Source organism: Vespa crabro, chromosome 10, assembly GCF_910589235.1.
Source record: "Vespa crabro chromosome 10, iyVesCrab1.2, whole genome shotgun sequence".
NCBI classification, from domain to species: Eukaryota; Metazoa; Arthropoda; class Insecta; order Hymenoptera; family Vespidae; genus Vespa; species Vespa crabro.
The window spans coordinates 1196571-1211570 of NC_060964.1; the positions used below are offsets into that span (position 1 = coordinate 1196571).

General features: G+C 36.5%; 1 protein-coding gene across 11 annotated transcripts in view; it reads left to right on the forward strand.

Moving 5' to 3' along the window:
- Positions 1-15000, forward strand: part of LOC124427549 (zinc finger protein rotund-like) — a 90385-nt gene that overhangs the window by 48573 nt on the left and 26812 nt on the right. For 8 of the 11 annotated variants that reach the window (XM_046970568.1, XM_046970573.1, XM_046970574.1 and 5 more), the window contains exon 4: positions 8661-8854. In XM_046970568.1, the coding sequence (XP_046826524.1) occupies positions 8661-8854 (194 nt within the window). The remainder of the gene's footprint in view (positions 1-8660; positions 8855-15000) is intronic. The other 3 variants (XM_046970567.1, XM_046970571.1, XM_046970579.1) reach the window with 1 other exon arrangement.

The following is a 15000-nucleotide window of genomic DNA, read 5'->3' on the forward strand; positions in this document are numbered from 1 at the left end:
CAATGCATTGAACGAAGTTATTGAACTGCAGCGACGTATATTTGATTAATAATGGCTACCACGGGAATAATAATCATCAAAACACAATGATTCGATTGGTCGGACGGTTTTCGCTCTACCAATCCGAAAATAATTAATATGACGGGGTAGAAACGCGTAAAGTACTGTATATTATCGATCATATTGATTCCCAAAATTGCATTCCTTTTTAGATTTTATTAAAGTTAGGCAAATTATCAAATCGTAATACAAATTGTTACTAACTAAACGAAGAAATCGGAAATCTTTTTATATCCTATTCATTCGATTGTTTCTCCCTTTCTATCTTTCATATATCTATCTATCTTTCCCTCCCACTCCAGCACTCCCAATTGCATCAATAATTTTGGACTTTGTAAGAAAATTAATAGAACCTGTCAAATTACTGTCTTACTTTTAAGCTAAATTTAAAGTTAAATTGCTCTTAAACTCCGGGTTTAGCAAGACCGCGGATAAGTGCGCTTTAATTAGCTTCGAACTAGATGCTATATCACCTTCTGAAAATACTTTTCCATCGAAGCCCAAGGTTAATGTAATCTACTCTTCGTACCTCCCCCTCCTCCCCCTCCTCCTTCCCAACTATTCAATTTTTCTATCGTCGATATACCCCAATGTTAATCGCATCGAAGAAAATTCATTCAATCTTCCGTTTCAAAATAGGTGCGTACAATTTTTTATAAAGTACGAATTTGCATATACGATTAAGCCTTTAAACCTGGATATGAATGAAAAATGTACGTTGTAAATATTAATCAATGATCGAGTCATTCGTAAGAACGAACGTTTGTAAAAGCTATATACACGTCTCCAAGGAATTTACCTTTCAGCTATGTATGTTCACAATTATTTACTTATTCATTCATTCGATCGCTTATGTCTCTAATATGAGAACGATAAAATAATTTATTAAGCAATAAAAATAGAAAGAAGACTTACAAATAGAAAAGCAGTCTCGTTGAACAACATTATTGGTTAACACTTAATTTTAATCCCTTTGTCGATCTGACAACTTGTCTTTTGGTACGTATAGAGAGAGAGAGAGAGAGAGAGAGAGAGAGAGAGAGAGAGAGAGAATGAAAGAGAGAGAAAAAAAGAAACAAAAAATTATAACAATCGTAAAGGAAAAATCGGACTCGAAACGATTATTTTATGTCTCAAACAGATCCTTTGCATTTTGCCAATTCGGTTGTGATTCGTTGTTGGAAATTGTATACTTATGCTCACTCACGCTTTTGTCGTTCGAACATTCGAATAGTTTCACGAGTATCATAGAATCATGAGAGGTGACAGAAGAGGAGAGGTGAAGAGAAGAGAGCAAGCGGGGCGGGGCAGGACAGAGAGAAATAGAGAATGAGAAAGAGAAAGAAAGAGAACAGTACGAACATAAAGAGGCAAAGGGTGTGCAGAGTGTTCATATGTGTGTGTGTGTATAGATATATATATCTATATATATATATATATATATATATATATATATATATATATATATATATATATGTATATATATATATGTATAGCAAAAAGTGTCAGTATGCATGACGCAGGTGCATGTGAGCGCATTCAGTTTAATGATTTTCAGTCGGTATTTCAATGACGGTGGGTCGATAGTGGGTGGCCAAACGGCAGACTGGGAAACGCACAGAGAGCGAAAGAGATACAATATATAAGGGTTTCGAGCTGGGGCCGATCGGCCTAACGCGCACACGCGCACGATTTTATATAGGTACATAAGTACGTATGTGCGGCCTCGTCGGCCTGGTTGGATGGACGGATGAAATAATGTGAAACAGATCGAGAAAAAGCGACAAGAGAATTGTGATCTATCAATGCAGATAGGATTAAAAAAAAAACAAGAAAAAAAAATATATATATACAGAGAGAGAGAGAGAGAGAGAGAGAGGGAGAGAGAGAAAGAGAGAAAGAGAAACAGAAGAAGAGAGAGAGAGAGAGAGGAAAAGGATGAAATTTATTGTTTCCGTCATAACCTCTGTAAATAAAAATAGTTTTTACAAAAATAAAAGATAATAAAAAAGAATTTTCCCGAATACGAATTGAAAAATAATAAAAACATTTGCACCCATTGATTGTTAAGGAAAAAGTGTTCAAAAAGCACGACGACTATATTCAGTATTTTCATTAACAGGCAAGTCCAAGTCGAAAGCTAGGGAGCAATAATCAAATAAGAGTAGGATAGTAAGAGCGACCAACAGAGAAGGCAAAATAGCAAGAAAGACAAAGAGAAAGAGAGAGAGAGAGAGAAAGGGACGATGTAAATTTTCTAGCGGTGCGTTCATTTGTTCGTTGAACGAAATGCGAATGCATTATACATGGATTGCAGGGGACATTAATTTTCTGGCGTGGACGTGTAGTGGGCCGTGGAGGGCCGCTTGGTGGGCGAGCGTGTGTGAGGACAGAGAGGGGGTGGTTGTTTCCACGGACGAAGTGGGAGAGTCGAGCGAAGTGAACGAACGAAGGAAAGAGATGGTGAAGAGTGAAGGGGTGGCGAGCGGGCGGACGAACGAACGAACAAACGGGTGGCCAGAGGGGAAGAGAGAGAGAGTAGGGAGAGTGCATAGAAGAACGTTGGAGGGTGGCGAATCCAGCCTGTTTCCTACTCACACGTCCAACCACGTGCCAGCTTTCCGTGCTTTCTACCTACTTTTTGCAATCCCGGTGATTTTGACGAGTGGTCAGAGAGGTTGAGGACGAGAAAAAGTGGCTAAATTTTCTTCTATCACGGGGAAAAACAAAAGAAAAAAAAATGAGAAAAAAACAAGGAAGAAGAAATAAAAATTCGAGCTTAACTTTGGCAATTTGATCATTTTGAACGCTTCTCGTCGCGTCAAGCTATTAACGCGATCTGTCAAAACCCACTGTGAACGTGAATGATGCGGAGTAGTAGAAAGAGAGAGAGCAAGAGAGAGAGAGAGAGATAGAGAGAGAGAGAAAGAGAGAGAAGAGAAATTAATCGGATTTTTTATAAAGTCATGGTTTTATCGATTGATTGAAAAATTATCATGACGAAACATATCGAAGTTAAATAAATAAAGATACCTGAAGATATATATATATATATATATATATATATATATATATATATATATCTTATCTAAGAGAAAAATAACTTTAACATCCTGTCAGTGTCATTTGATATCCTGTTCGAAAAGACGACCGGAAATGCAATAATGTTACGTATAAAACTACGTCGAAAGGAATGCAGATCATAACGAAATCAACCGTGAAAATTAGATAATGCCGTCGACCGATACTTTTTTTTATCCACGTAATGACACACATATTCTATGAAATAATGAAATAAAATACTCAATAGAATCACGTATTTATATACGATATTATTTAAATTTAAATCTTTTATCTCGAAATAAAATAAAAACAATACGAAGATTTCAATGATTAAAGTTTTGTATCATCGCTATCATTACAAATGTATTGTTGTAATGCTTTGTCCGTGCTTTCGCGTGCGTGAAAATTGAAAAATGGTCGAAAAGGTAGCTAGGCGAGCAAGTAAAAGCTACAGGGCGAACGTGAGGGCGAATGTGTCCGGTCGAGTGCACCGATTCATCAAAACTTCTTTACAATTCGTAATTCTTATTCCTCGACAAAGGGTCTCAAAGGGTTGGGATAGAGACCCTTTTACGTGGCAACATCGGCGCCACCTACTTCCCCTCATCTTCCCTTCCCCTCATCCTTACCCCTCGCCCCTCCTTAGTCTCGTCCTTCCGGTTGGCACGCAAGATTTTAAATTTCATCATAATTCTTCGTATCCCTCTCTTTCTCTCTCTTCCCGCATGCGGCAACACCAATTATTATCAGAAGGAAGAAGGCATTATTAAAGAAGGGAATTGTTTCCTTTTCTCAACAAAACGAAGTTTTTCCTATCTCCATAAAAAAATTAAATGGTAGAAACGAAGAATAGAAAAGTTTTACTTTGTACTCCATTTTTGCGATCAAGTATTTAGAGTGATTCTTTTTTTCTTTTAGCTTTGTTTCTTTTTTCTTCTTCTTCTATTTTTTTTATTATTATCATTGTTATTATCAGTAACTTAGTAAAACATAACATGATAAACAAAGAACACGTAGATTATCCTAATCGTCATTGTATTTTGAATGACAGATAACAAAATAAGTGTTATATCATCGACATTGATAGTTAGTTGTTTAGTGACGAGTGATACGTTATATGAATTATTAATGATGAGAAATAAATTAACAGGTTACTTACTGTTAAAAGAGAAAATCACATAAATTTGTTGGCACAACAAACGGTTAAACATGATTATAGAAGTTCGATGGATGTTGGAAAAAAAAACAGAAAAGAGAGAGAGAAAAAAGCGGCAAATGTTACGTGGCATCAGGTCGATTGATAATTAATCGCTTGTTTTAACGGCGTTTATTGCACGAATAGTAGGTAATATCGATTAAACAAGCCGATTAAAAATATTATTCAGATATTCGAAATTTCATTACACGTTAATTACTATATCCTTTTCATAATTTTCAATGAAATTTGTCGCACGTTTCTCCCATAATATTTTAGTTTTAAATTTTCGTCAAGGTTATGTAGATATGTACATAGATATTCGTCGATAACCGATAACGTCGCGTTTCTAACTCGTATCATAGATAATACGAAAGTACGAGAAAAAAAAACATAGGACTCGTTCCCCACGATTCCAACGAGATATTTTATTTTGTATATAACATATTATCTGGTAAAAAAAAAAAGAAAAAGAAAAAAATTAGAGAGAAAGAGAGAGAGAGAGAGAGAGAGAGAGAGAGAGAGAGAGAAATAGAGAAAGATGGAACGAGACACGCACAGAAGAATGAATAAAAAAGGGCCAAATATAATGTACTTACACATGAGCATAGACATGTGGAGACGCATTTATTGCTTTACAAATAAACGTTTCAACCGGTAATTAGCGGGCAACAATAAGAAACCACCCACTTTCCCCCATCGTATTCGTAGCCACATATTAATTCGATTTTAATTGCAACGTGGAAGGAAAACATACGGCCTTGAAAGAAAGAACAGGCAATAAAGCGAACGTCCGCGTAGAAGAAATGCGTACCTATAGAACCGTATAACGCTGTATCTTTCCTTTTCTTTCGATATCGTTCTTTGAATTCCGCGAATAAAACACAATTACACTTGGGGAACGCTAAACGGGAAGCACGTAAAAAGGAAAAAAGAAGAACGTAGGAATTATGAACGTTGGAATTCTACGCGGTGTTTAATAAAAATGAAAATTAAAGAGTAATTTGTTATTAGTATTTGTTATAACCGAAATATAACATTTTTATTTACTTTATATCGTATTATATAATGTACTTACTTTGTGGGCGTTCGATCAGAAGAGAAAGAAGAAAAGGGAAAACAAAAACGAAAAGAAAAGAAGAAAAAGCAACAACAACGTTTTTTACAAACAAAAAAAAAAGGAAAGCAAAAAAGGAAAAAGTAGAACTGAGAAAGTAAATAGTAACGTTGTAACCATTTAACTACAACTTTATTACATCTTATTATATATCCATTATAGTTTTATACAAGAGAGAGAACATTGGCCTTATAAGTCGATTTAGACAAAAGGAACTATTACATACAGCCATCTGCTTCTTCCGTTAGCTATAAAAAAAGCATAAACTTATCGAATATTGCATCACTATAATAATTATCGAAAATAATTAAATACCTGAAAAAAAAATTAATTTAAAAAGATCCATATATCTCTTAATTACATGCGATTACGCATAACGGAGTATACTCCACCCCCCCCCCTCCTCCTCTACCCCAATCCAACCCTCTAGCTACCAAGTGAACAGATTATTAAATGAATCGTAGAAATTTCAATAAAGTAGCGCATTCAAAATGCATTTCTATTTTGTGCGATCGTAAATCATTCGTTATCATTTTCTGTATCATTTTATATCGTTCACGTTATATACAATATAATATATTCGAATTTAAACATTACGTACGTAACATACAAACAAGGCAAATTACGTGTTATGCGTTTTGAAGAACAAAATCCTTATCATTTAACGTAATCTCTGCAATATGATGAAATATAGTGTGTCGAATCGCTCCGAAAAAAAAAATGAGTTTTATAAAAGATCTTGGATCAAAGAAAAAAAGAGGAGAAAAAAGAAAAGAGTAAAGAGAAAAAGATTACAAGGAAAAAATAAAGAGGCCAAAGAAAGAAAGAAAGAATATAAGAAAGAGAGAAAGAGAAAAAGAAAAAGAAAAAAAAAACGAAAGATCGAACAAGTATCTCCCTGCGCTTTCACTACAGGTTATTTTTATTAAATTAGATATAATGGAATTCTTCGATGAATCACGCGACTGAATAAAAGATGAATCCTCGTCGAAGAAGCGCTCGCGTGTCAGACAGAGACAGAGATGACCGACCGACCGATCGAGAAGAGAAAGACAGAGAAAGAGAGAGAGGAAAGAGGGGGAGGAGAGAGAGAGAGAGACAGAGGATAGCGAGTGAAGAGCAAAAACGATCAAGTGCCTGGGGGTGAAAAAGCTCAGGGAAGAATGTCGATATTAATAAAAGTTCAATTCAGCCAATAGCCCGTGGGAATTAGAATAAAGGCTTTCCCGAAAGGAAAGAAGAAGAAAAATTCGGAAGCCAAGATAAAGCTGACTGACTTTTCAATGGCTGACTGATTGACAGACAAAGAAAATGAACGAAAAGTTTTTGATGTTTCAAAATATTTAAATGCTAAATTAGTCGTTCAAAAAATTTACTTATTTATTTAAGAATATACGAAATTTCTTTGGTTTCTTTTACTTTTTCCTTGTAATCTTTTTTCTTTTTTCTCTTCTCTTTTTCTTTTTTTTCTTTTTTTTTTTTTAAGAAATCTTCCATAAAATTCTTCGAAGGTTTTTCCTGGACCCATTTTGTATAAAAATAATCGAATCGTTAACATTTTTGATTTTGATCAGACAATTTTTTTCTTTGCTCTTAGCCTTACGCACTTACGGCACAGTATAAAAGTGAAGGAATTTAATGGATCAAAAAAGAAAAACTTAACTGAAATTAAGCCAATCTCGTTTATTCGCTTGATCGGTCACGAATGCGTGATAATGCGTTCAATGAAAGAACGTAACGAAAGCATTACAAACGATTTCTTTTTTCTTCTTTTTCTTTTTCTCTTTTTTTTCTTTTGCCCTTTCGAAAAGAAATATCGTCGTTCGTAACAATCGTACAGAAGAATGAGAAAAATAAAAGAAAGCAAAAAGAATAAAGAAAAAAAAATCTTTCAATGTACGAGGAATGAGAGATAGAGAAGGGGTAGAAAGGTGGAGAGAGAGGGGAGGAAGAAAAAATCAAAGGCACTCGATTTAAACGGCCGGAATGCCGAACGGGAGACAAAACTTTTCCTTTACTCGCCGATAGACGTGGATGCTGATACCTGTTGCATGCCGGCGGAAAAAAAAAGAAAAAAAAGAAAAAAAAAGAAAAAATACGAGGTATACTGATAGGACGATTTAATGTCTGAATTTATTTTCACGGTTTACTATTCCGTACACACGCCCATATTTACACGCGTCTCTTTTTTTTTTGGAGCGCGGAAATTACGAGCACACATTATGACACCCTCATAGGTATGGTACTTTATCCGCGAAATATATAAATTGCGTTGCTAAAGTGTTAATGAATAAAAATACGAAGCGTAAAAATATAGATGAAATTCGTTTCTCTCTCTCTCTCTCTCTCTCTCTCTCTCTCTCTCTCTCTCTCTCTTTCTTTGTCTAACTCTGTTTATCTTTCTCGTACGTATATTAATTAAGAAAAATAAGGGAATGTGACGTTTTACTAATATAAATTTTTCCAAATGTTCTTGAAAGATTTTTATCCTAAACGAATAAACTATATAAAATTCAAAATTGAAAATGAAACTTTAAAATTTTGTCGTTCGATAAAATTGACCATCGAAGATCCAATGCACTCTTCTAATAAATACACACACATATGTATGTATGTATGTATGTATTAGATATATACGTAAAATAGTATTTAACCGACGATACGTAGCGTGAAAAGCACTCATCGACGAACTGTCTATCCCACGTATCATCTATCGTATGCAATCTCATCGAAATTCGTTCTCTCGAACATGACTACTACTACCGATAAGCAAATACCCGAAACAATTCCGATTCGGCAGTCGGTCGGTCTGTCGCGAGAGCACGAATTCTAACTAAAGCTCGTTACTTCTAATGCTTAGACGATTCGCTCGAGTGCCTTCGTAGTACCCTCTTCGCTTGGCGCGCCATCAACGATTCACTTTCTTTCCCTTGCTAATCGACCGAAGGATGAATATATTCGTGGCACACGTTAAGCTATATTGGTCTTTACACGTTGTTCGTAATTATCGACTGTTTTTAGGGGAACCATAAAAAAAAAAATTAATTCTTTTCATTAAAATCAATTTCAATAATATCAATCGTGTGAAAGTGTGCGTGTTTGTGGGTGTGGTAAAAAAAAAAGAAAAAAGAAGAAGAAAAAGAAAGAAGAAAAAAATAAATAAATCATAATTTTGAAAAGAAAGATTAATTTTTCTAACATTCGACAATCGAAATTTGTTCGCAGGTGAACGACCGTACAAGTGCCATTTACCGGACTGCGGACGGGCTTTCATCCAACTATCGAACCTTCAGCAACATCTTCGGAATCACGATGCCCAGGTGGAAAGGGCGAAGAACCGGCCGTTCCACTGCAACATCTGCGGGAAGGGCTTCGCCACGGAGTCCAGCCTCCGTACCCATACGTCGAAGGTCAGTCATGTATGTACCAAATCCGACGTCCAACACATGCATTATCGCTATTTTAAAGAGATAATGGGCTGGGGCCGCTGCCCATGGATTCGAGAAAGACGAAGGTCGATCGTTGAAACGCGTGAACTCGTAATGAACGATGATCTCTTCTCTTTGGCTATTTCGTTTAACTCTATCATTCGTTATATCTTTCCATTTTTTTAATCTTCCTTCTATTCTTATATCTTAATCGAGAAAAGCACGCGTCCAAGGCACGCACGTAAGCAGATTACGCATACACGGTGGTGGGTCACGCTTTCATTGAATCAATACGTTATTATAGATCGAATAAATTAAAAGGTCATAATAAAATGTTATATCTTTCTTAGTCATCATTGGATCGTCTTAAATCGATCCTATAATTCTCGATTTTCATTAATCATTTAGGTATTCCCCAGAAAGTCGCTAAACTTTTATCTATATCTTAGCTTACAATATTTCTCGCTTTTATTAAATATAATATATCGAAAACGCTTCGCTTTGCTTTGGTTTCGGTCTAATAATTTCAATGTAGAGAGCTTCGGATATGTTGCAACAAGAATATAATATATAGGTTCGTCGAGAAATATTTTTAATACTTCATTTGGATTGGAATATGCCTTCCAACCCTCGAAGATTGTTCAACAGTCTGTTAACGATAAAACGTTCTAAAATTATGACGGTTACATTGCCGAAGGCCCTGTATACTATCGAAAGAGAGAAAGAGAGAGAGAGAGAGAGAGAGAGAGAGAGAGAGAGAGAAGATGAGATAAGGAAAAAAATGGAAGCAAAAAACCACATCAAGTTTCTACCCTTCGACGCCCTTCGATGCGAAAGGGTTGAATGAAACGCATCGTAAAGACGACGAAGGGTGTTCTCGTTCGTTTCGTAAAGAGGAAGAACGAACGTTTCGATTTACCCTAACGTTTTGATTGGACCGAGTCTGTTTATGTATATGTACATACATATGTACATGTATGTCTACTATTATACGATGGAGATATGTGTGTGTGTGTGTGTGTGTGTATGTAACCGCGAGAACAAAATCGATTTTCGAATTTAGCCCTTTCGCAAAGGATTTCCAATGAAACATGCGAATCGATTTCTCTTTCACTTGATACGTCGAGTAAGGTCGAGCGGGCTAGTAACTTTCTCAACCCTTTGAAAGCGCGCGTCGGGCACATGTCTCGTCGAAAAAACGTGGGAAGGCATCTGTTGAAAGTACGGGAGAAAAGGGGAAGAGGGATAGAGGAGAAAGAGGAAGAGAAGGAGGATGAGGTAAAGGAAGAGGTCTATGCCTTCTCCTTTTCCTCTCAGCTTCCGTCGCAAGGAGGAGCTGAACTGCTGTGTACGGTGAAACTTTTTGCCGATACCAATTACATCGGGCTCCTAACAGTCTCTCTCTCTCTCTCTCTCTCTCTCTCTCTCTCTCTCTTTTTCTTTCCTTCTTTCCTTCTATTTATAGAACGTAGCGTTCACAACCGGATCGTTGTTGCTACCACCGAGATAAGACTACTTTTCCTACGACCGATCTTATTTTGTTGTTCGACAAATTTTCTCTTTTCGTTTCCTTTTTTCCTTCTTTTTCTAATTTTTTTATTTATTCATTTTTTTCTTTTTTTTTTCTTCATAATCCTTAAGAGAAGAACACTCGGCGATGATTTAGATCAAATATAATATCAACAAAAGAATAAGTTTTTTTTAGGTACATATATATATATATATATATATATATATATATATATTACTTTGGTAGGTACACAATTTTTGTTATAATTACATCATTTACTAATCTGGGAATTTAGTAAAGAAAAAACTTACGTCAAACACGTAACACAAAAGGGAAATTTTCCTTCGACTATAAAATACCTCTCGTACGTCGTTCTTCCCACGCCAATAAATATTCTTCTTTTTAACGCCCAGCTCTCATCGGGATGCTCTAATTGAAAGCTAATCCATGGTTAAGGAAGGGGCTAGTGGTGATCCCACCTAGTCCCTTCAGGCACGGCCTCGATAAATCTCCGGTAAAGTCGCGTCGGCGAACCCACCCATCCGCCTATCGTTTTTCTTTTTTCTTTCTTTCCTCTCCCTATCTCTCTCTCTCTTTTTTTATTTTCTTTTTTAATTTTTTTTTCCTTTCTTTCTTTACCATCATGGAAAAAAGGGTAAAACAGGATAGTATACGGCGAAGGAAAATAAGGCGATACGAAAGTACTCCGCTATTAAAGGGCTATTACGAGCTGCTTCTTTTTTATACTCCGTCTCTTTTTTTAGCCGTTGTCGAGCACGAGATAGCAAGGTAGCCTACGTATACAAGACGAGTTCTCGTTCTTCCTGGTAAGGTCTTGGTAGGATTACTTCGACGTGTAGCGCGAACGAACAGTATCTAAACGTGTTTCTTGCGATCCTATCCATTGACACGATGTTCCGTCATTGTTCGACGAGTAGGACGCTCACAGTGATGCGCGTAAAATATGATTCCACTTTTTCCCAACTAGTCCAGAGTACCGACTTCCTTTTTCACGATCGTACTAGACGGCTTTATCGTTTTCTTCCTTCTTCCGAGAATAATACTCGTGTTACTGTTACAACCTAAAAGAAAATAACAAACAAGAACTCGATAGAATAGCCGATCTGAAAGTAGTTAAACGTTTTCGTCGATAAGATAACGAGAAAAAAAGGAGAAGAAAAAAAAAAGATTCGTAAAGAAGAAAAAGAAGAAGAAGAAGAGAAAGAACATGAGAAGATGAAGAAAAAGATGAAGAAGAAGGAACGGACGAACGAGCGAACGTAGATGATCTTGCAAGAGTACGGAGGAGTAATTAAAAGCCGCCAACGCGACAGAAACGGAGTTCGCCCGTTGGAAATAAAACGAAACGAAACGAAACGAAACAAATGGAGAACTCGAGCCCATCTTCCGCGGCTAATCGAATTTTCGCCGGGGCAGATTTCTTGAAATTGTTTTCGCTATTTCGAGTCACTTCGTTCCGTCGGACGAAGACTCTGATATCTAATGGCTGGTTGTTTAAAAAAAAAAGAAAAAAGAAAAATAAAGATAAAGTTTCAGAGAGAAAGAAACGCAAAGAGATAGAAAAAGAAAGATAGATAGAGAGAGAGAGAGAGAGAGAGAGAGAGAGAGAGAGAAAATATACGACCTAAAAAGAAGAATGACGAAAGAAGAAGCGAAGAGAATCATAACGAAGGACCACTCTAAACATAAATCGCTAAAAGTTGAATCCTTCGAAGCAAGAAAGAAAAAAGAAAAGACAAAAGATAAAAGTGAACTTGTTGAATTAGATACTGCAAGTAATCGTTATATGTGGGTAGTTGAAAGAAAGAAAAAGAATAATTATCTCAACATAATACACCAGATATTATCATATTAACGCTATAAATAAAATACGATTAATTTAATGCCATTACAGAAAAGAAATATTACCCGATTAGCATTTAAGAATATCCTGTTTTTCACCCCATAGATTTTTATACCGTACATGCTAAAAACGCGTCATATTAGAAAACAAAAATGTCATTTAAAAAAAAGAAAAAAAAAGAAGCATACCTTCTATCACTATATTAGAAATATACCGGTACTCGATTCTACTTCCTACGTTGTACGTGCGAACCTACATCGTGATTGTGTTTAAGCGAGATTGTGTTTCTCAATGCAATCTCGTTGAGTGTCGGTGAAATCGAAACAAAGCAAACGGTTTTGAAAATAAAACAAAATAAAACTGCCGACTAGGGAGAAAGAAAGAGAGGATGACGGGGTTGTGCGAGTTTGATAGGAGAGGAAAGGATGGAGGGAGAGTGGAAGGATGGAAAGGGATGATCGTGGAAAGAGAAACGAAAGAGTTACGCCGGTAGCTCGTAACTTGGCGTGTCGACGAAACATTATCCCTGGAAAAGGAAAGACAATACACTTCGAGCATAATATTATAATAGGCCGAAGCGTAAATGTATTATAGAGAGTACGGATCGGCGGTATTACTCCGGGCATGAAAGCTCTCGACTATGGTACCTACACACATCCTCCCCCTCCTACTCCCCCATCCCCTCTTCCCCTCCATCCCACTTTCTTTCCACTTTTCCTCCTTCCTTTATTCTCTTCGACACTCATCCCCCTTTTTGTACCTCCCATCATACCTCTCCCCCCCAACCTCCCCGTTCACCGTCAGACAGGGGCGGATCTTAGAGAAAGCGTAGTCATCCGAGCGTTTCCTTCATTGCGATCATTGTTCCTTCATTTACACATGTATGTACGTAAGTTCATATATATATATATATATATATATATATATATATATATATATATATATACATATATATATCTACGAATGTATGTAGGTATTAATATATCTGTATATGTAAATCGTCATGGATCAACGATTCTCCTCCTTCGAAGTCAAACCGATCTCGAACCTGATTGGATTGATCATAGCAAATACGTTAACGTAGTTTACGATCCTTTTTTCTCTTTTCTTTTTGTTCGTTTTCTCTTTTCTTTCGTCGATCGTCCGTCTGATGTTTTTTCTTTTCTTTTTTCTTCCTATTTTTTTTTTCAATGTTCACACGTAAATATATTCGAAAGTTATCGAAGCGATTACACGAAAGAAGAACATCCAACGAGCGTATCTGTTAACGCTCGAAAAACCAGGACGAGATCAAAATAAACTCAACGACGTGGATTTTTGTTGTTATTTTTACATTGCGGGCAAGTATCCAATAGGCTGATACGCACCTGTGTATGTGTATGTATATGTCTGTGGTTGTGTATACGCGCCACGCGAAGACATATTGCAAAATATCTATCGGGAAACGGCATAAAAAACGATGTCTTAAAATAAGATTGGATGTACACATTCATAAAAGAGTAATACAAACGACGATGGGATTACTTTCATAAAATAACGTCTTAACTTTTTTCTAAGTGCGATATTACGACAGAGAATGGTATCGACGGGACAATAAGAAAATAAAAAATAAAAAATAAAGAAAAAAAAGAAGAAAAAGAAATAAGAAAGTCATCCCTTTCAACCCCGTCGTAGGTTCTTTTATTTCTTTTTTATCCTCGGAGTCTCGGAGTCCACTGTCACGGAACCTTAGTATTTATCCGTAGTTTAGCGGTACAAAGGTTGAATGTCGTGTAACACGGCAGATTCCCCCTGTTCCCTGGGAAAACACGGGCAAACAGAAAAAGTAAGAAAAAGAGAAAGAGAAAGAAAGATAGAGAGAAAGATAGAGAGAAAGAAAGAGAGAGAGAACGAGACCGAGACCCTTTTTCTCTGACTCACCTAGCTCGCACCCTACCTCCTCCTTTCTTAATTGCCCCCAGCGCGTAGCTCGGTAAAAACTCGTTAGCCATTAGATTTATTTTCTCTCGCGGCGAGTACTACTACTCTGTTACTGCAAACTCACCGAAAATCTCTTGACGATCGTAATCGTTTAGTTTCTCAGATTTTTCTTTTACTAGCTCTACCTCACTCACACTTTCACACTCTTTTTTACCGCTCGTAGTATTCTCTTACTCGTTTAGCGACACGGAATGGTTCTGTAAACAAAAAATAAAAAAATAAAAACAATTACTTCGCGAACAAGACCTACCATATGTATGGTAACATTAAAGGAAAATGCATATGCATATGCATATGCAGATGTCAATGTGAATATGCTCGTATTAACGTTGATGTAACGTCGATCCGAATTATTCGCCATTAGATACGGCTTTTCCTTTGTCCCTTATCGTCGAAATACCCCGTAATGACGATTAAAGGTAAAACGATCTCACCGATGGGAATACCCACGGGAATCATACCTTTTGAACTGTAATTTCAACCCTTTCAATCTGCGCGTTTCGACCACGCTTATCACACTCGTATGTGTGGTTTATATTTTACCGTTTGATTTTCATTATTACCGCCAAGCTAGACTTATTTTTACCTATCATTCTCGATAAATATTTTAAACGAAAGCCGATCAATCATTAATACCGAAGCTCGTAGCAACAGGTGAATTAATTCGGACGAGGAGAGAAACAAAAAAAAAAGAAAAAAAAGAAAAAAGATAAAAAACGTACTTACGCGCGAGTCTGGAAAAGCGTTGCATAAATTGATTAACTCGGTCGTTTAAACGATTTG